At 48.0% G+C, this 21,195-nt stretch overlaps 2 protein-coding genes across 2 annotated transcripts; one reads left to right on the top strand and one right to left on the bottom strand.

The window, feature by feature from the left end:
- Nucleotides 1–9,060: 9,060 nt before the first annotated feature.
- LOC123397665 (uncharacterized PE-PGRS family protein PE_PGRS54-like) lies at nt 9,061–10,494 on the bottom strand. Its single transcript, XM_045092201.1, has one exon. The coding sequence runs from the start codon at nt 10,418–10,420 to the stop codon at nt 9,236–9,238; it is 1,185 nt and encodes a 394-aa protein (XP_044948136.1). The 5' UTR covers nt 10,421–10,494; the 3' UTR covers nt 9,061–9,235.
- Nucleotides 10,495–18,534: 8,040 nt separating this feature from the next.
- On the top strand, nt 18,535–21,099 carry LOC123400195. The gene is made up of 2 exons (XM_045094620.1): nt 18,535–19,236; nt 20,689–21,099. The coding sequence occupies exon 1, from the start codon at nt 18,781–18,783 to the stop codon at nt 19,231–19,233; it is 453 nt and encodes a 150-aa protein (XP_044950555.1). The 5' UTR covers nt 18,535–18,780; the 3' UTR covers nt 19,234–19,236; nt 20,689–21,099.
- The last annotated feature ends 96 nt before the right edge of the window (nt 21,100–21,195 follow it).

Below are 21,195 nucleotides of genomic sequence, written 5' to 3'. Positions count from 1 at the left end.
TAGCCGAAAACTAAGGGGGCAAAGGTGGAACAAAACACCAGGCTAGAAAGGCCGAGCCTTCCACCTTTTACCAAGTATATAGGTGCATTAAATTAAATAGCATTTAATATGGTGATATAACAAGGAACCCATGTTTTCACATGCAAGCATCTGCACCTGCAACTAGCAAGGCTAACAACAAGGTTAAGCAAGCAGTAACATAGACAATCAGTGGTTTGCTAGGTTGAACAGGTTGAGGTTAACATGGCATTGTTGAGAGTCTGATATTTAACAGGTGTTAGGCAACGAGACATAAACCATAGAAGCGATAAACTAGCATGGCAATGATAGTAATGGTATGTGGGAAAATGATCATCTTGCCTGAGATCCCGCTTGGAAGAAGAACGACTCCGAGAAGTCGGTGAACCAACGTGGTCGAATGGGTCCTCACATTCCGTCACGCTTGCGGAACTCTATCGAGACGGAGCAAACCGGAAACGAACATCAACACAGATATTCACCTCACGATGCACAACATGATGCATACCCTAATATGATGCATGATCAGTTCATCGATGCACGGGATGGCATGGCAATTCACCTCACGCAAACACAACACATTAAATGAAGCTCGATATGTAACGGGTTGCATATCGACGAAACTCCACGTTTAATTATTTAATTCACTCCCGATTATTTACACGGCAATGTTAAATTGTAGTTAACATGGCAAGGGGTGAGCGTTGATCCTACGTGTCATCCTAGTCAGTTTAACTCGCGGAACTAAGAGCGGAGCTACGGCACAAGAGGCATGCAACACAATATATCATGCCATGAATGCGACATGCATGCGAGTTACAACATCACGGCAAGAAGGGAAAGAAGCATATGTCGCCACGGCAAGCGAGAGGGAACCATGGCGGCAAAACGGAAACGATGCCACGGCAACGTACCTATCCCGATAACTCGTCGAGCAATAGTGCCAACGTACTTGGAACACGTGCGGGAACGGTAAATATGATGGGGTGATCCCGGTTACCGGGTTCCCATGTGTCGGGGCTCAACGAGAGGAACACGTGCAACGGCAACATAAGGCGCAAACATAAACATCTCATACATCACATGAATACGGTTCTCGGCCACGTCTCATCGGTATACCTTCGACACGTGCATATCGAAGCGGATCGGTTCGTAGCGGACGTCGTGGAAGTCATGGTCGTCATGGTACTCGGGTCTTGTCGACGGTAGTCGTTCTCGGCGCCGTGGTTCACGGTCTTCGGCGACGGTAGTCGAACTCGTTTTTTTTTCGAAGATGGTCGGGGTCGTCGAGGACGCCGTGGTACTCGCGGCGAACTTGTCGATTCCATGGAGGGGGGTTGGTGCACGCGGCGACGCAAGCGGCAGCAACACGCAAGCAAGCAAAGCAAAGCAACATCTACAACACTAGCTATAGCAGCAGCGGCTAAGGCACAGCAAGCAACCTAGCATCAGCACTAGGCGACGGCCACTACTGGCAACAGCAAGCAGGCAAAACCGGCAAGCAAGCATCTAAGCGAGTAGTAGCAGCAAGGCAAAGCGGCAGCAAGCAAGGCAGCACAGACACGCAAAATGCAATCACAGCAGCAGCTATGGCATAGCAACGGCATGCCCGGCAGCACTAGCAGGCAAGCATCGACGAGCTACACAACTACTAGCAAAGCATCAGGCAGCAGCAACGACGTGCAACACAAGCGGCTAGCAGCTCAAGAGCATCTCCAAGCAGCAGCAAGATGCATCAGCTATTTAGCAGCAGCAAGATGCATCAGCTATTTAGCAACAGCAAGAACGGCAGCCTAGCAGCTATCGTGACAGCAACATCAAAACGCTCGCAGCGGCAAACACAGCAGCAACTGCAGCGAGCAACTAGCAACCGCACCTATAGCAATCTATCGCAAGCACAGGGGCGGCAGCAGCTTCGACAGGAGGCATCGCAGCAAGGCAACAGGCTAACATCAAGGCAGCAACAGGCAACGGCTCATGACACAACACACGGCAACAGGCGGCTCGGCAGGGAGAGCACAGGGCGGAGGAGATCGGGCCCTGGAGGGCTGCTGGCGCGCGGCTGGCGTCCGACGGGGCGACGCCGGCGGAGAAGAGGGAGAACCTGTAGGCGGGCGGCGAGAACGGGAGCCAGGGCGACGCCGAGCACTGGCGAGCACGGCGGCGACCTAGAGGACGGAGGCGAGGCGGCGAGCTGCTGGCGCACAGGGACGGCCAGGGCGGCGGAGGAGGCCGCCGGGGAGGCGCAGGCGGCGGGGAGCAGGGGCGAACGGCCAAGGCGCGACCACGCGGGGACGGGGAGAGGCCAGGAACGGCGACGACTCGGGAGGAGGGGCTGCTGGCGCGGGGAGCCGCGGCACGGCGAGGGAGGAGCGGCGCTCGGGGCTGGCGTGGGTAGGGGCTCCTCGCGCAGAGGTTTCATGGGGGCGCGGGGAGGACGAGAGAGGCACGGGACGAGGGGAGAACGACCAGGGGGGATGACGGCTCTGCGGGGGGGGGGGACACGCTGGTCGCTAGGGCTGAGGAGGGGAGGCCTGGGCCTTGGCCGGCTGGGCCTCGGCCTGGGGTCCTCCCCCTTTGGATTTTTTTAAACCTTTAAGACAGAAATTTTTAAATAAAGAAAGGCTTTTAACAAAAATAAAATAAAAAAAATGCTTTTGACCCCTTTTGAAAAAAATATATATTCCCAACTATAAGAAATAGTTGGGCATTTTTTAAATGAATAAAAAAAATAAAACCTTTTTTTTAAAGAACACAATAAAACCCTTTTACAAGAGAATAAAATAAAACCCCTTTTTTACAAAACAATAAAATACCCCCTTTTATAAATAAAATGGGTCTCTTGTTTTAAAACAAAGGAAAAATAACGAATACCAGAGCGGTTGTCCCCACATTTAATAAAATGATTTTGAAAGAAGACGATTTTAAAAGGGGTTTAAACGGAACTTTTACACAACCTCAAAACAAAATCAAAGAGAAGAGAGGAGGGGAGGGAAGGTTTAGGTCGGCGGTGCAACAGGGTTTAGCGGTGGCTCTCATGCACCCGCTCTCAACACGCCAACAAACGACGTCACACTCACAAAGCTCTAACACCCAACAACACGGCAACAAGCAACACCGACAAAACACAGTTGACATGATGCCATGCATGATGCGATGATGCAAACTACATGACGATGCAACGAATAAATCTAATCACACGACGGAAACGGAATAGAAGGGAGAATCTTCTGGAACGTCGGCATCGGGCTGTCACACTGAACGTCGTAATTGCACTTCATTAGATATGGTATGATCTGTGATGTCTCTTACCGACTTACCGCTATCATTCTGGGGATACGCATTAGAAACTGCAGCATTCACTTTAAATAGGGCACCGTCTAAATCCGTTGAGACGACACCGTATGAACTATGGTTTGGCAAGAAACCTAAGTTGTCGTTTCTTAAAGTTTGGGGTTGCGATGCTTATGTGAAGAAACTTCAACCAAAAAAGCTCGAACCCAAAGCGGAGAAATGTGTACTCATAGGATACACTAAGGAAACTATTGGGTATACCTTCTATCTTAGATCCGAAGGTAAAACCTTTGTTGCCAAGAATGGATCCTTTCTAGAGAAAGAATTTCCCTTGAAAGAAGTAAGTGGGAGGAAGATAGAACTTGATGAGGTAATTACACCCCTCTCGAACAGGATAGTAGCGCAGCGCGGGAAGTTGTTCCTGTGGCGCCTACACCAACTGAAGAGGAAGTTAATGATAATGATCATGAAGCTTCGGATCAAGTTACTACTGAACCGCGAAGGTCCACGAGGGCACTCTCCGCACGAGAGTGTTACGGCAACCCTGTGATGGAAATCATGTTGTTAGATAACGGTGAACCTTCGAACTATGAAGAAGCGATGGCGAGCCCAGATTCCAACAAATGGCTTGAATCTATGAAATCCGAGATAGGATCCATGTATGAGAACAAAGTATGGACTTTGGTGGACTTGCCCGATGACCGACGAGCCATAGAAAATAAATGGATTTTCAAGAAGAAGACTGAGGCAAACGGTAATGTAACCGTTTATAAAGCTCGACTTGTCGCAAAGGGTTTTCGACAAATTCAAGGAGTTGACTACGAAGAGACTTTCTCTCCCGTAGCGAAGCTGAAATCAGTCCGAATCATGTTAGCGATTGCCACCTTTTATGATTATGAAATTTGGCAAATGGACGTCAAAATAACGTTCCTTAATGGGAACCTTAAGGAAGAGTTGTATATGATGCAACCAGAAGGTTTTGTCGACCCTAAGGGTGCTAACAAAGTGTGCAAGCTCCAGCGCTCCATCTATGCGCTGGTGCAAGCATCTCGGAGTTGGAACATTCGCTTTAACGAGGTGATTAAAGCGTTTGGGTTCATAGAGGTTTACGGAGAAGCCTGTCTATACAAGAAAGTGAGTGGGATCTCTGTAGCTTTCTTCATACTGTATGTGGGTGACATATTATTGATGGGTAACAATACAGAAATGTTGGAGAGCATAAAGGCCTATTTGAACAAGAGTTTTTCAATGAAGGACCTTGGAGAAGCTGCATACATATTAGGCATCAAGATCTATAGAGATAGATCGAGACGCCTCATAGGTCTTTCGCAAAGTACATACCTTGACAAGATATTGAAGAAGTTTAATATGGAAAACTCAAAGAAAGGGTTCTTGCCAGTTTTGCAAGGTATGAGATTGAGTAAGACTCAATCGCCGACCACGGCAGCAGATAGAGAGAAGATGAGTTCTGTCCCCTACGCTTCAGCCGTGGGCTCTCTTATGTATGCCATGCTGTGTACCAGACCTGATATAAACCTTGCCATAAGTTTGGTAGGGAGGTACCAAAGTGATCCCGGTGTGGAACACTGGACAGCTGTCAAGAATATCCTTAAGTACCTAAAAAGGACTAAGGAAATGTTTCTCGTTTATGGAGGTGACGAAGAGCTCGTCGTAAAGGGTTACGCCGATGCTAGCTTCGACACAAATCCAGATGACTCTAAGTCACAAACCGGATACGTGTATGTTTTGAATGGTGGGGCAGTGAGCTGGTGCAGCAGCAAGCAAGAAGTCGTGGCAGCATCTACATGTGAAGCGGAGTACATAGCTGCTTCAGAAGCGGCTCATGAAGGAATTTGGATGAAGGAGCTCATCACCGATCTTGGAGTGGTTCCAAGCGCGTCGGGTCCAATGACACTCTTCTATGATAACACTAGGACCATTGCCATAGCCAAGGAGCCCAGGTTTCACCGGAAGACGAAGCACATCAAACGCCGCTACAACTCCATCCAGGACCAGGTCCAGAGTGGAGTGATAGATATTTGTAAAGTACACACGGATCTGAATATTGCAGACCCGTTGACTAAACCTCTTCCACGAGAAAAACATGATCAACACCATAATGCTATGGGTGTCCGATACATCACAATGTAACTAGATTATTGACTCTAGTGCAAGTGGGACACTGTTGGAAATATGCCCTAGAGGCAATAATAAAATGGTTATTATCATATTTCCTTGTTCATGATAATCGTCTATTGTTCATGCTATAATTGTATTAACAGGAAACAGTAATACATGTGTGAATAAATAGATCACAATGTGTCCCTAGCAAGCCTCTTGGCTAGCTCGTTAGTCAATAGATGATCATGGTTTCCTGGTCATGGGCATTAGATGTCATTGATAACAGGATCACATCATTGGGAGAATGATGTGATGGACAAGACCCAATCCTAAGCATAGCACTAGATCGTATTGTTCGTATGCTAAAGCTTTTCTAATGTCAAGTATATTTTCCTTCGACCGTGATATTGTGCAACTCCCGGATACCGTAGGAGTGCTTTGGGTGTATCAAACGTCACAACGTAGCTGGGTGACTATAAAGGTGCACTACGGGTATCTCCGAAAGTGTCTGTTGGGTTGGTACGAATCGAGATCGGGATTTGTCACTCCGTGTGACGGAGAGGTATCTCTTGGCCCACTCGGTAGAACATCATCATGAGCTCAATGTGACTAAGGAGTTAGTCACACGATGACGTGCTACGGAACGAGTAAAGAGACTTACCGGTAACGAGACTGAACAAGGTATAGGTATACCGACAATCGAATCTCGGGTGAGTTCTATACCGACAGACAAAGGGAATTGTATACGGGATTGATTGAATCCTTGACATCGTGGTTCATCCGATGAGATCATCGTGGAGCAAGTGTGAGCCACCATGGGTATCCAGACCCCGCTGATGGTTATTGGCTGGAGAGGTGTCTCGGTCATGTGTGTCTGTCTTCCGAACCCGTAGGGTCTACACACTTAAGGTTCGATGACGCTAGGGTTATAGGGAATTGTTATACGAGGTTATTGAAAATTGTTCGGAGTCCCAGATGAGATCTCGGACGTCACGAGGAGCTCCGGAATGGTCCAGAGGTAAAGATTGATATATAGGACGGATGGTTTCGGACACCGGAAGTGTTTCGGGCATCACCGGTAACGTACCGGGACCACCGGGACCACCGAAGGTGGCCCCGAGGGTCCACCGAAAGGGGGCAACAACCCCGGGAGGCTAGATGGGTCAAGTGGGGAAGGGAACCAGCCCCTAGCTGGGCTGGTGTGACCCCTCACTCAGCCCATGGCGCAGGAAGAGGGGAGAAGGGGGGGAACCCTAGCGCAGGTGGGCCTAAGGCCCACCAGAGGGGTGCGCCACCCCTCCTCCCTGCCCTGGCCGCCGCACCTCCCATCTGGGGGGGGGGGCTGCCGCACCACCTAGGGTGGGAACCCTAGGGGTGGCACCCCCTCCCCTCCTCCTATATATAGTGGGCACTTTTGGGCTTTTGGAGACAGACTTTTCCCTCTCCCTCGACGCAGCCCTGCCCTTCCTTCTCCTCCTCTCTACCGGTGCTTGGCGAAGCCCTGCCGGGAGACCTCGTCTCTCCATCGACACCACGCCGTCGTGCTGCTGAAGTTCTTCCCCAACCTCTCCCTCCTCCTTGCTGGATCAAGGTGCGGGAGACGTCACCGGGCTGCACGTGTGTTGAACGCGGAGGTGCCGTAGTTCGGCACTAGATCGAAATCACACCGCGATCTGAATCGCCGCGAGTACGACTCCATCAACCGCGTTCTAGTAACGCTTCCGCTTAGCGATCTTCAAAGGTATGAAGATGCACTCACCCCTCTCTCGTTGCTGGTCTCTTCATAGGAAGATCTGAATATGCGTAGGAATTTTTTTGAATTTATGCTACATTACCCAACAGTCCATACATCTGTCGAAGCCACCACGGCGCCCAATGGCACCACCGCCATGGGCTCATCCGTCCAGACGTGAAGACTATGGAAGAACTTTCGTGCGTAGCACCTGCCAACGAGGCATGACTTAGCGTAGCCCCTGTTAGCCAGGCATGACTTGGCATCTCCACCAAAACTTCGTGTAAGACGAAGCCGCTCTACCTCCAGCCTGTGTCATCGAGCGCTACTTCACAAACGATGTTCCCAAGAGAAAAACGGCACCGGAGTACCGCCATTGTTCGATCTGAAAGACTAGATCCTTGGGTTTCCCCTGAAGCAGTGCCCACCACCAGCAACCGACAAGGATCCACATAGTGCCTACCACCAACCAGCCTTCAAAGCGACGCCTTCGGGAAGGTCACAACGTCAAGGATGCCGTCGTCGCCCACCAGAGTTAGGGTTTTCACCCGAGTGCAGGTAGGAGGGAAGTAGAGGAGTAGACGTAGACCGACGTCTCGAAGAAGAAAAGCGGCGCCCTCGAGCATCATCGTCGGTGCGTCCGGGCAGGGCCAGTTAAGAGTTTCCCCAATCTGAATCTCCTTCATGAGCTTCACCCGCAGCCACAGGCCAAGGTCCCGACAAGCCAAGCCGGCACCGCCCGAAACGTCCACCCCCCTGCCCCGTCGTCGAGTATGATCGTTGTGCCGCGACCACACTCACAATCAGCGCCACCACCATGAGCTTCCCAACCGCGAAGATCGGGAGCGGAGCCAGCTAGCCAACGCCCCAGCCCGGACTAGCCACCTCCGCCGGGAGCAGCCCCGTGCCACCCGTGTCGCCGACGCTCAGATCTGACCTCACCAGATCGGGGCCGAAGACACCACGGGCACGCCCCAGGCAGCCCTCCACGCAGTCATCATCAGGGCCACAACTGTCGTGGAGCACGCACGGGAGCCCCATCGTCGCTGCCCTAGCCCGCGCCGCCACTCACTGAAAAGACCGCCCCGCGCCGTTCCCGTCAGCAGTGGGGAGAAGGAGTCCCGCCGCCGCCGCCAGCTGGGCTTCGCCCAGTGGCGCGCCCCAGCGGCCGCGAGGAGGAGAGGAAGGAGGTGGGCACGGGGGCGGCGACGCTAGGGTTCCCCCTCGGTTGCCACGAGAGCGACGTGAGGGGGGTACCGCTTCAATCTCTGATGAGTGGTGAGTGTTAACTGTCACAGGTGTGAGTGTTATCTTCTTCTTTTTTTATTTGATGACTGCTATGATTGTGCTAGAGAGAGGTGAAGGAAATTGATGTCAAGCATAGACGATTCTTCGATCTTGTTTGTTATTTTTAGAGAGTGACTAAGTTTCAGTCGGTTTAAACTTAACCAAGTCTCAATTCTGCAAGAAGAAAAAAAGAAAAACTAAAAAGAAATTATTTATACGAATCTCCATAGAAGATCAATGGATTATAGTGTTGACTGAGACATAACAAACTCTCAGTCAGTCGACGCAAAATTGTTTACTTTTAGCTGGTATTTCTGCGTATAAAGACTAACATATGTTGTCTTTTCAGATTTATAATGTTGGTGCGTATGTGGCTTGTATTTATGATATACTAAATGATACTCCCTCCGTCTCAAAATAAGTGTCTTAAGTTTAGTATAATTTTGTATTAGAGCTAGTACAAAGTTGAGACAGTTATTTTGAGACACAGGGAGTATGTATTACCATGAGAAAAATGTACAATCTGCAAGTATTACCTGGAGAGTAAATGCCAATCTGCCTATTTGAGTATTTGAACTGAAACCACAGTTATGGGGACGCGCATCCAGTTTAGAACAAAACCATTTTTACTAAAGTTTGAGTTTTTTACTCAAATCGCACAAATACAGCAACAAATTTGATACCACCCACAATCACAAGCACATCATATGCCTAATATCAACACATGAAAAGAGAAACGCACGCGCACACATCCAAACTGCCATTCATCCGTCTTCCCGATCATCAGAAGCCCACGGCCATGGCGCTGACAAGCACCGCAGCACCAATCGCCACGAGATGGGCTCCACGGCTGCCCTTGTAGGCTCCACTGTCGTAGGGGCTGTTGTCCACCAGCGGCTGGCTGCCGAACCCTGCCGCTCCCGTGACACCGCCGGCCGCCGTCGCCGCTTGACCCTGTCCGGCCACGTCCCCGGCACCGCCGAAGGCTCCTGTCCCGGCGCCTGGTGCAATTCCATAGCCGTCACCCAAGGATCCTGCCCCCGGGATAACATCTCCGGCGCCTCCTGCCGTCGGTGCAATGCCGTAGCCGTCGCCGAAACCACCTGCCCCCGGGGTAACTCCTCCGGCGCTTCCCGCAGCCGGTGCAATGCCGTAGCCGTCGCCCAAGCCGCCTGCTCCTGGGGAAACACCTCCAGCCCCTCCTGCCGCCGGTGCGATGCCGTAGCCATCGCCCAGGCCACCTGCTCCCGCCCCTGGAACAACTCCGTCCCCGAGGTCCGCCGCCTGCGGCAACTCGGCCGCGTGGCCGTTGCCGCCCTGCACCTGGCCGAAGGGCAGGCTGCTGCTGTGCGCGCCGATGGGCTCGGCGAAGGTCGGCAGCGCGGCCGCGAGGCCCGGGGACCCCGGCGCGCCGCAGTGCTGCGCGTGGCGCGGCTCGTCGCTGGCCCGCCACGCGAGCTCGCCGTCCTTGTCGCGGACGCGCATGTCGCCGTCGTCGACGAGCTCGAGCGTCTGCAGGAAGTTGGTCCCGTCGGTGTTGGTCTCGCCGTGCCAGACCTCCTCGCTCCCGTCGAACACCTCCAGCCCATGCCACGAGAAGAGCAGGGTGCACGTGTTCACCGTGCTCACCGGCCGGCACTCCGACTCCCACGCGCTCGCGCCCCCGGCAGCGCCGCCTCCTTCACCGCCCTCGGCCGCCTTGCCGCCACCGGCCATCACCTCGACGTAGCAGAAGTCGGCGCCGAGCCCGCCGGCGCCAGGCACAGTGTGCGTGCGCACGAAGTAGGCCGCGTACTTGCCGGACGGAGACGTGAGGAACAGCACGGGCGGGCCGGCATGCCCGCCCGGCGGGATGCTCGCCAGGATCTGCTGCTTGGACACGCGCTCGATCGTGCCGGCCGGCACCGTCGCCGCCGCGAGGGAGCAGGAGAGGAGTAGGAGGACGGCTATGGAAGACAGGTACTCCATGGCTGGCTAGCTCAAGCAGCTTCTCGTACTTCTTACTTGTGTGCTTGCTGCTGCTCTGTGGTTCTTGTGGTTGTGGCTGTGCATGGAGTGGCATGATGAGGTGCGTAGATATAGTGAGGGTGGTGATGGAGTAGGAGATGTTTAGAGAATTAGAGTGGTTAGTGAGGAGCTGGATGGAGTCAGTACATCACCCGTTCCAATACTTGATGCACGAGTAGGGGAGTGGTGACTGGTGAGGCAGGTGGGTTGAATGGTTCGGGCATTACACTCTTCAAGAGGGGAATGCTCGGCCGATGCTCGCGACATCCACGTGGGCAGGAGGGGCTAGCGATAACACTCTTCCCTCCATCGAAGATTTTGACGTGGTTCTCGTCCCTCTACACTCCACGTCATCTTTCTTAGACTAGAGGTAAATATCTACCCTGACCCAAGCACGCAATTCCCTTTCTCCTTTCTCCTTGCTCGCACGCGACATCCTCGTCTCCCTTGCTCTCGCATCTTCTCCTACAGCCCGCGCGCGACGTCGGTCGGCGGCCGAGGAAGGCTGGTGGCAGCAACGAGTGCATAGAGCTGCGTCAGAAGGTAGTGGAGGGAGAGCAGCGACCGACGGTAGATCGGCATGTCACGAGAGCGGACATGGCCGCCGTCACAAGTAGAGCAGACCAAAGCCGACACGGCGGTCCAGACCGGATTGGATCCGGACGCGGTGGTGGTCCACGACAGCATCACCGTCAACGATTGGAAAAAGCAGCGCGTGCCGTAGAGACAGCCGCCTCCATTCTGTTGATCCGATCTCGCTTAGCTGTCCGTCCGCCCGATGAAGAAGAGAGGACCCCGCGCCGGTGCCGCTCCTCGGTCACCGGAGATCGCTTGTCCGCTTCCTCGACCTGCTCGCTGCAGGGAAGTTGCTGGACGGCTCCTTCACCCTGTGCCTCCAGCATGTCGGCCCCCACTACGTTGCCTCCTGCGGTCCTGCCTCGAGGCGTTGCGCGAGCTGGAAGCTGTTGGCGCGGGGGCACCCCGCACCCGTCGACTACCTCCGCACCTACGTCCCCGACCTAGGGGACCACCGCACGCTCGACCAGCTCCGCCGGATGATATCCTTTGCCTCCTCATGTTGCTCAAGGTCGTGGCCGCAGGGCCGGGGTACGTCTCGGTGCCGCCCTCTCTCCTGCCGTTGGCGCGCCTTCGGGTGCTCGAGCTCCGGGGTTGCGACCTCTCCACATCCGCCGCTGAAGAGGATCGTCTGCCACAACTCCACGGTGTGCTAAAACCTGAACTATCGTGTTGTTTGAGAGTTGAATTGTGACCATAGTTACGTACTTCATTTCTAGGTAAGGTTACAACATACTGTGATTCTTCCAGTAGTTCATGATGATGAAGTCTGCGACCGTGATATACTAGCATTATATTTAAATCCCGATGGAGCGGGCAACGAACCATTGGTGTACCAACATTTAAGCAAGCAAGTTTTACACATTTTCATTTTTAGCACATAGTTTTGAACATATTATTCTAACTACGCAACTTCACAGAGTCCATGCCAATGTAAGTCTTGCAATTCTCTGAACTATTTCTGAATTATGCAGCTACACTCGGTTACAGTGTCTTGGCTTCAAATGAGATCTAAATTTTTTGCCTTCGTAGCTGCATGGGTGTCAATTTTTGTTATCACTAATCCTTCCAAACTGAAGCTTAGAGAGATTCAAATGTTACATGCTCAAGGTCCAGGAGTGAACTACTCAACTCAATTTCTGTAAGAATCATACCAAAAAATATCCTCGCATTATCACGTATTACACAACTTTTACATTTGCATCAAGTAGCTAAATTGAACACTGAATTAACACACCATAGTTAATAAGATATAGAGCTGATGGGACTTATAACATATAGAGAAATTCAACCCTAGGTCCCTTATTTGTTTTGTGAAATTAAATAGGTATTTCTATTAGTATAAAATAAGGGGCTGGGTTATATACACTAATATCGAGTATGGTAAAACACTAGGGGATCCTAACTTAAAAGAAGGATGATCTAGAGAAGCAGTACATAGCATGCTAATGCTATTGTAGAACATGCCCCTTAAAGAGTATTTGTGTAGCATACAATGGTTCAACCATACGATTAAGTGGTTCATGGGTCTATAAAGCTACCTAGCATATCATGATCTTATGAGCCCTTAGTGAATTTAAATTTGGTTAGTATTTGGTTTCTTCTACCAAATGATAGAAGCTTTCACGTACTTTTGGAGGGAATTCATGTTAATTATTGGCTTGCTATGATTCTCTTCTACGATTCAGAATTTTAGTCCAGATCATAGGCTTGATATGATTCTCTTTTACGATTCAGAAATTTGATCGAGGAGGCTTTGGCTATGTCCACTGGTTATCATACATCATACTCATCTGATGATTTCATTTTATGGATGTCCAGACTTCACTATCCACGCGACATCGAAGTAAAATGTGGCTGCTGGATTCCGTAGCCGGGTAGTGGTCGCATCCGTTATGTGATGTAATTGAAGTACAATTTTTCCTTAGCATGTTATCCCTCGAGTTTAACCGTCCTCTTAGAACGCACAATGGAATTACATTAAAGGTTAAGATGACCTCACCTACATAAAATGTTTATTTTTTTATGTCTATTAATGTATTTATGCCTACTTATCCTAAAAATATTTAGTTAAAATGTTTCCCTACGAAGTTTCTATGCTATATAAGAAAGTTGGCCTGAAATATTTGAGGTCATATTCTGTTTTAGAGCTTACTCCTATAGTTGCATAGTTGATTCAGTTGCATTAGTTCAGAACAAGTGCTTGTATCTACAACAAAGATAGCATATTCATCTATATTCCAAACTATAAATAAATGTCCTTAAAAATTATAAACAGGATAGGTGCGCACCGAACCGTCTAAGAGACGTGCCAAGGGCGCGTCCCTACCACTAGCGGGAAGCAACGTGCTCCACTTCTTTGCTGTATCCTACGAGTGGTTAGTTGGTTAGTCTAACGCCGCGTCCGTTCAAGTGCTCTTGATTTGTACAATTGTTGTTGTTGCTTAAAAATAATAAAAATAATAAAATACTTTCTCTGTAAACTAATATAAAAGCGTTTAGAATATTAAAATAGTGTTCTAAATGTTTTTATATTAGTTTACGAAGGGAGTACACATGCTGGATGAGTAGATAAGTATATCTCAAATAACTATTCCTAAATAGGAAGTCGATCATGAAGAAGCTAATCTCATGCTTATAAGCGTTGAAGGTACCCTATGCAAGGACGTCCAAAAGTGAGCTTTACATTGCCTTCCTGTGGCATTTTCGAGCTTTAATTGTTAAACATGTTTTTTTTCACACAAATGACGCCATAATCAGCAAATAGTGGCTTTCCACACGATCCTTATATAATCTTATGCCATGCAAACACAATGTGTTCTAATTATTGCTTAAACGTTCTATATGGATCTAAACATTTGAACAAAAATATATTAAGGCGTGATATTGTGCATGAATTATTGAACCAAAACATCAAATTTATCTTAACCACAAGGTTGAAAAAATAGGGGAGTTAGCTCCAATTATAGTGCCACGATAAAGTGAGTTTATGACGTCTTAAAATATTACCGGTTGCTTATAACCAGTGAGAGATAAAAGAAGAGAAATTAATAATTAAACTCACCAATAACTTATTACTCAAGGCAATCTAACACCGAAAAGAGTTCTTTCTACAAAAAAATAATCAAATTTTTTTGACCACCAAATTAAATACTTCCTCCGTCCGGAAATACTTGTCATAGGGATGCATGTACCTAGATGTATTTTAGTTCTAGGTACATCATTTTTTATCAATTTGTGTGACAAGTAATTTCGGACGGAGGGAGTAACTGCCAAAGAACCAACCTTATGTTAATTTGATTTGTTTGACCCACATAAAGAGATCCCCCTGAAACTGATTTAGTTGATAGCAATGGTGTTTAATGGAAAATGAATCAATGCTAATATTGGAAGATTAACTTTTCATGTAAAAGAAGGGGGCAAAAAATAGCTACAACAATGGATTGATGGATAAACAGGCAAGATTTGTCTTTTTCATAATAGATGATAATCAGTATACCCAATCCTTCCCAATGGATACACATGACAAAGACATCATATCAAAAAAGCTGGAAAGTGTCAAACATGCATGCCTAGCTAACTACATGATAATGCTAGAAAGAACGTCTGAACTGAAGCATATGTTTGCTTGATCAATCCAAAAGATTCATCTTTTAAGTTAAAATGCTTGTTAAAAACATGTGGAAGGAGGGATGAAGGAACTTATAGGGAACATCAAAACAATGTGTTGGTACACCCTTAAGATATGGAATTGTTATTGGAAAACCGATCACTTGAAAATCAATTCATCTATACATTTGAAATTTTAGAAAAATAAATTATGCTATTTGTAGTATTACAAAAGATGCAACTTTCCATACCTAGTTCTTTTGCATGGTGGAAACATCAAGAGTTAAAATTAGAAAATTGATAACTAAAAGTAATTATTGCCAAGGAGAGAATGGGATGTTCTTCATGTACAGTGAATTTCATGTTTAAGAAAGAATTGGATAATCTACGCTAAAGATAATAAATAAAATTTGTAAAACATATAGAGCAACCTAAAGATAACTATTTTAAGAAAGAGGTAGTTGAAAATCACGTGGAAATAATAAGTGAACTAAAAGTCATCAACTTTGGTACTGGGCTACTTGCAACTGTATGCAATGTGAAAAAGGTAAACTAAATAACCATCTAAATTTAAACGGGCATGATTATTGGCTAATTAGCTCTATAGTAGACCAGTGCACTTTGTACTACAAAATTCCAGCGAAAGCTCAAAAGCACAATTACATGACCTGTACAAATGAATTATCTGAAGTGTGTGGCATGATTATCATTCAAGGATGAGGATTTGGGATTGAACGAAAAAGTGTTCGGCAAAAGACTTCGAGATCAAGAGATGGACAGATAAAGGGCTTCAGAAAAAGATTGATCAACGAAACAGCCGAGGAGTCCTAGACGACTACTTCTCCTTGCCATAGACCTGCACACAACACATTGTAAAAATAAGAATTAGGTATTTGGATAGAGTGTGAAGCGACACTACAACACATGTGATAATCTATGACGCTCATTCTGTGATGAATGAGTGAAAAAATGTCATATTTTGTGAAATTAAGATAATTCCCTGACTTTTTTCATGGAATTGTCAGAGAATGTGCGTCACAGATTATCACATTTGTGGTAGTGCGATCACACATACAATGTATCTTTAAGTTTAGCCACCAATCAACCCAAAAATCCTAATTAACCCGAAAATATCAGTGAAGGAATATATAAGGGTAGATATACTTTAAATGGAAAATTATAAATCAATTTGAGGAGAGGGAGGGAGGGAGGCAGACAGAGATAGGGGATGGGAGGGAGAGGGAGAGGGGGAGAGAGAGGGAGAGATGGATGGATGGAGGGAGGGGGAGAGAGTAGCTGAAGATGAAATATGGATCATATAGGGCATAAACGTCGACTACGAAGATGTCTACGGTGACTTTGTCAATCTCACGATGTTGTGTCAGCTCAGTATCTCGAAGGTGCTCATAGAGATAGGATGTGTGTGGGCATCAACGTAGACTACCGACACGCTGTATTGACTTCATGAATCTCAAGATATTATGCCGGCTCGGTATCTCGGAAGTGCTCATAGGCCCTGTTTGGATACTCTAACCGGGTTAGAGGTTAGAGTTAGATTCTAACCCTCAACTAACCCTAAACTAACTCTAACCCAAAAGGTGTTTGGATGAGAGGGTTAGATTGGCAATAAATGTCTTTTCTCAATCATTTGGTTACTTTTGTCCATATTCACTGCCGGATTTGGTGTGGTCGATCGTTGTGTGGCCTGCTCTCGCTCACAAATGAAGTATAAAAAAGATGATAAAAAATAATTTGTTCGTACAAATTTGATGTCTCACTTAAACATACAAGTCGTCAATCGAACTTTGAAAAAATATTACACTCCATGAAGTCTTCTCCGTCCATTGCAACTGGGTCACACGAACACTATCAGAGGAAAAAAAATTCAGCACACAAACGTCAAAAAAGACACACACACACACGCACATACATACCTGCGGGTGCTGCAGCCGGCAGGGCGCGGCGGGGCGGGGCGGGGCAGTTCGGCGGCGGGGCGGGGCGGGGCGGGCTGGCGGCAGGAAGGGCGGGGCTGGGCGGGGCAGGTCGGCGGCGGGGCGGGGCGGGGCGGGCCGGCGGCAGGAAGGGCGGGGCGGGGCGGCCGACGGCAGGGCGCGGCGGGGCGGGGCTGGGCGTGCGGCAGAGGCTGGGGCGGCCGGCGGCAGGGCGCGACCGGGCGGGGCGGGCCGCGGCAGGGCGCGGCGGCCGGCGGCTGGGACGGTGAGGAGGGAGGGCGACGGGAGGGACTGGGAGGATCCGGTGCGGATGGATGCGGTAAGAAGTGATTTTTTTTTCTTTTTTTTGTCCCCACCTAACTCTAACCCAAAAAAGCACCTCTTGGGTGGGTTAGAGTTTTTGGGTGGGTTAGATGCATCTAACCCAATCTAACCCTACCTGTTTGGATTTTTGAGGGTTAGATAGCTCAACTCTAACCCAATCTAACTCTAACCCTGGGATCCAAACAGGGCCATAGAGGTACGGTGTGTGTGCGTTCAAAGGGATGAGTGTATGTGTGTGTATGTGGGCGTCAACGTCGACTATGAAGATGCGTGCAGTGACTTTATCAATCTTACGATGTTGTGTCAGCTCAGTATCTCACATGTGCTCATAGAGGTATGTGCGTGCGTATGCGTTCATAGGGTGAGTATATGTGTGTGTATGTGGGCATCAACGTCAACTACGAAGACGCATACACTGACTTTAATCTCAAGATGTTGTGTCGACTCAGTAGGCATCGACATAGTCCTCAATCTCAAAATATTGTGTTGGCTCAGTATCTCAAAGTTGCTCATAGAGATAAAGTGTGCGCGTGTATTCACAGGGTGAATACATGTACATGTATGTGAGCATCAACGTGGACTAGCTTTCCGGTTGGCATTTCACGGCGTGCAGCTCACGCGCGAGCTCATACGTAACCCACATAGCTTTCCGGTTGGCATTTGTATAGTTCATCAATACAAACCATGCGTGTGGTTTCAAGGAGCAGTCAACATCGCTGCCATCGTCCACAAGCACCACCACAAACCGCATGCGGTTTGACAATCATGTTATGAGTCATTAAAGCCCCATCTGAGTGTTAAGGTGCTCGGGTCACACAATTGAAATGAGAGACAAAGAGTCGAGCCACACATATTTTAAAATATTTGCTAGTCATAGACTTAGTTCACATACCCTGCTGACTTGCACTGTCGAGTCGACAGTCAACACCGATAAACCTCTTGACTACGTTAAAAGAGGATACAATGGTTGTTTTGAACCGTGTGGTTAGTTCAGAGTATTGCTTGATCATTTTTGAAATTTAGGATTGAATTTTAAAAGATTAGTCAAGTAGCGAGGACGAACCGACAGGTCTGCAACACAGATGTTGTTGTAGAATTATTTTTGTAACATAGGTTTTGTTACAACACATAAGCCCAGTTCTTTTGCCAGAATCTGGGATTCTCCCAAAATCTGACCCCTCCCCAGCTTCTTCCAGAATATTTGAGCCTCATTTATTTTACAATCTTATCTAGTTAGGGTCTAATTAACTAGGATTATAAAACAAATGGGAGCCAAAGATTTTAAAGAAAACTGGGGATGGGTTGGATTCTAGGAGAATCCCAAGATTTTGGCAAAAGAACTGGGCAATAGATCCGTTCTATGAGCACCTTCGAGTGACTGAACCGCCATATCATCGAAATTACCATAGACATCTTGTCATTGACGATAACATCTCTTTTCATCGAATGCGCATCGTTGATAATTCTAAAATAAATTCAGTAATAAATGTAAGCATTATGATTTAAATTCTGATGGACTGAAAATAACACAGTCTCTCTAGCCATCCGACCACGGTTGATTTGCGGTTAGATTTTTCCCTTTTTAAATGTGTTCTAACACAAGCTAGCTGAATGTGTTTTTCCTTGAGGTACACGCACGGCGTGCCGTGTCCGAGCATAGACTCGCCTCTTTCTGCAAGAAAGAAAGGGAAGGCTCGCGGGTCGCCACGCACTCGGGTCCACGTCTCTTTTAGCCGCCGCCGCGCCGATCCGACGGTCCGACCGACCAGAAAACCCTAGCCCGTCGCGCCGCCGCCGCAAAATCTTAAATCCACACACGCAGCGCGCCTGCCCCCGACCTCGCCGCCGGCGGCACCAGCCATGGCGTTCACCGCCCGCATGAAGGACCTCATGAGAAAGTACGGCAAGGTGGCCCTCGGCGTCCACGTCTCCGTCTCCGTCGCCTCCGTCTCCGGCCTCTACGTCGCCATCAACAACAACGTCGACGTCGACGCCATCTTCCGCAAGATCGGCATCAGCGCCCCCGGCACCGCCGCCGGCGACGCGGCCCCGCCCGCCCCCGCCCCCGTCCCGGCTCCCGGCGCCGGCGACGGGGCCCTCCCCCTCCCCGCCCCCGCCGTCGTCGTCGGCCAGGAGGCGCCGCGGAACCGGACCGGGGAGCTCGCGGCGTCCAGCGGCGGCGCGCTCGCGCTCGCCGTCCTGTGCAACAAGGCCCTGTTCCCCGTCAGGGTCCCCATCACCATCGCGCTCACGCCACCCATCGCCAGGCTCCTCGCCCGCTGGAAGCTCGTCAAGAGCCTCAAGCAGACCTGAGCTGTGAGCCCAATGATTCCCCCTCTACGACTTCAGCATCGCCTAGTTGGAATCAAAATTAGATGCAAATTTTGCTACACTGTACGATTGGTTTAGCTGTGAGAGGTTTTGTGAATTATGCCCGTCTTCTATCCTAACCATTTGGATTGGTAACTTTGCAATGTAATTGGTAGCTTCTTTTCTTTTCTGCAGTACTGTTCTTCATTTGTACTGCTTTGAACAAGTTACAATATTAATACACTGTTTCAAATATCTAGCCAATCCTCTTTTTTTGCAGTGTTCTGGATTTAGTTCCAGCAACCTTGACAGTGTAGTTACCTGTATCTCTTTTGTGTACAGGCTAAAATACTCTGTTTTGAACAATTTAAATTCTTAACACCAGTGACCACTGTGACTAGAGTCAATGCATCAGAAATTAGAAGAGAATTGTAATAGACTCATGACTGCCTTTTGAGCAAAACCATTTCGAATGACTATTACTAAATTCTAAGCTCTTTGAGTGTATATGAACATGTAGTTTATATCAGGGGCGGCCTGACATAGTACAGTGTAGCAAAATTTGCATGATATAAGGTGTATAGTTTTTTGAGAAAAAATCGGAAATATAAGGTGTATTGCATTGCACCACTCGTTTGGATATTTGTTTTAGGGATTTAATTACATTTCCTTATATCACGCAAGCTCCTCTATTTTCTGATGTCAATTAGTGAGGTGTAATCTCACCCAAAACTTATGAAATTTTCCCTCCACGTGCGTTCTTTAATTTCCGTGCCAAAAACTATACACTCTATATTTAGGAATGGAGGCGGTATGTCCCTTTGATTCATTTGTAGCCATTCTTTGAACCTTGTTACTGCATAGTGTTCTCAAGCCTACTTTGCAGTGTGCAAGAACATTCATTTCAAGCCAGGCATGGTGTGCTCACTGCTCAATAAAATTTAGTATACAAGTAAACTATAAAATTTTGATCAATGAGCTCTGCGCTCCCAAATATTATTACTGAAACTGGAGCACATACAGAAACTCAACGGAAATGTAAACATGTCTGTGAGCCAGGCTTAGACACCCTTATACTCAAAGTCTCAGATCCAGACATTATCCAGATGCATGTCAACCGGAATCCAACCATGGCGTGGAACACTGAAAATAGTCGGATTATACTTGTTTTTGAAGAATAGACGAATTATAAGGTCATGCGCATACATATTCTCGATATAACGTTCTATTCTGCGTGGATTGTCATATGCTTTTTACCAGAGTGTGGTTGCTTGCTAAATGCAGTAGGATGTTGAGAAATTTCTAGGTTTACTTGCTGTCATCATACAGTATTAATTATGAAATTCAGCTTCATTGAGTATATGCCGCCACAGAATAAAATTTGAGTATATACTGCAACAGAATAGAATAAGTTGCCTGTACTCTGTCTTGTACTTATCATATCACTTGTTCTTATAGGTGTCTTATTGCAAGTGCTCTGGGAGATTGCCGCATCCAGTCCAGGATTCAAGGTCCACTTTCCAGGGCATCCGCAATGGGGCGACGCCGTAAATTACTCCACTCTGCCGTCTGGTGCCATTGCACTTGTTTGATTTTTGTCAGGTCATGGATGCCTGCACTTGCAACAAAGTTTCATACGCAGGAACTCTTGTTATCCTCTGAACTCAGAGGCGGGAACTCATTCTCTGAATTATGTAACTTCTACAAAAAAAAGGAGGTTGAGAACAGAATAAGCACTATGATGATTAATCCAAGTAGATTTATTTCTGTGACTTTTCAAGATTGGTGATATCACACTCTGTTATCGACATTTGGTCTGTGATGGCATGATTGGAATTGGAATTCATGCACAAATCTTTAATTTGTTCAGTATTTGTGATCTGATTTTTTCCGCCATGCTCATTAATTTGTTCAATATCTATGGTATGATCTGTTGATTTTTGTTTGATACATCGTCTGGTGTTG

This window comes from Hordeum vulgare, chromosome 5H, assembly GCF_904849725.1.
Source record: "Hordeum vulgare subsp. vulgare chromosome 5H, MorexV3_pseudomolecules_assembly, whole genome shotgun sequence".
NCBI classification, from domain to species: domain Eukaryota; kingdom Viridiplantae; phylum Streptophyta; class Magnoliopsida; order Poales; family Poaceae; genus Hordeum; species Hordeum vulgare.
The sequence above is the reverse complement of the archived record's forward strand: the minus strand, read 5'-3'. Positions and strand labels throughout refer to the sequence as shown.

What these genes read in the sequence shown, in the direction of transcription:
- LOC123397665 (XM_045092201.1), bottom strand. Translation starts at nt 10,420, where the DNA reads ATGGAGTACCTGTCTTCCATAGCCGTCCTCCTACTCCTCTCCTGCTCC.
- LOC123400195 (XM_045094620.1), top strand. Translation starts at nt 18,781, where the DNA reads ATGGCGTTCACCGCCCGCATGAAGGACCTCATGAGAAAGTACGGCAAG.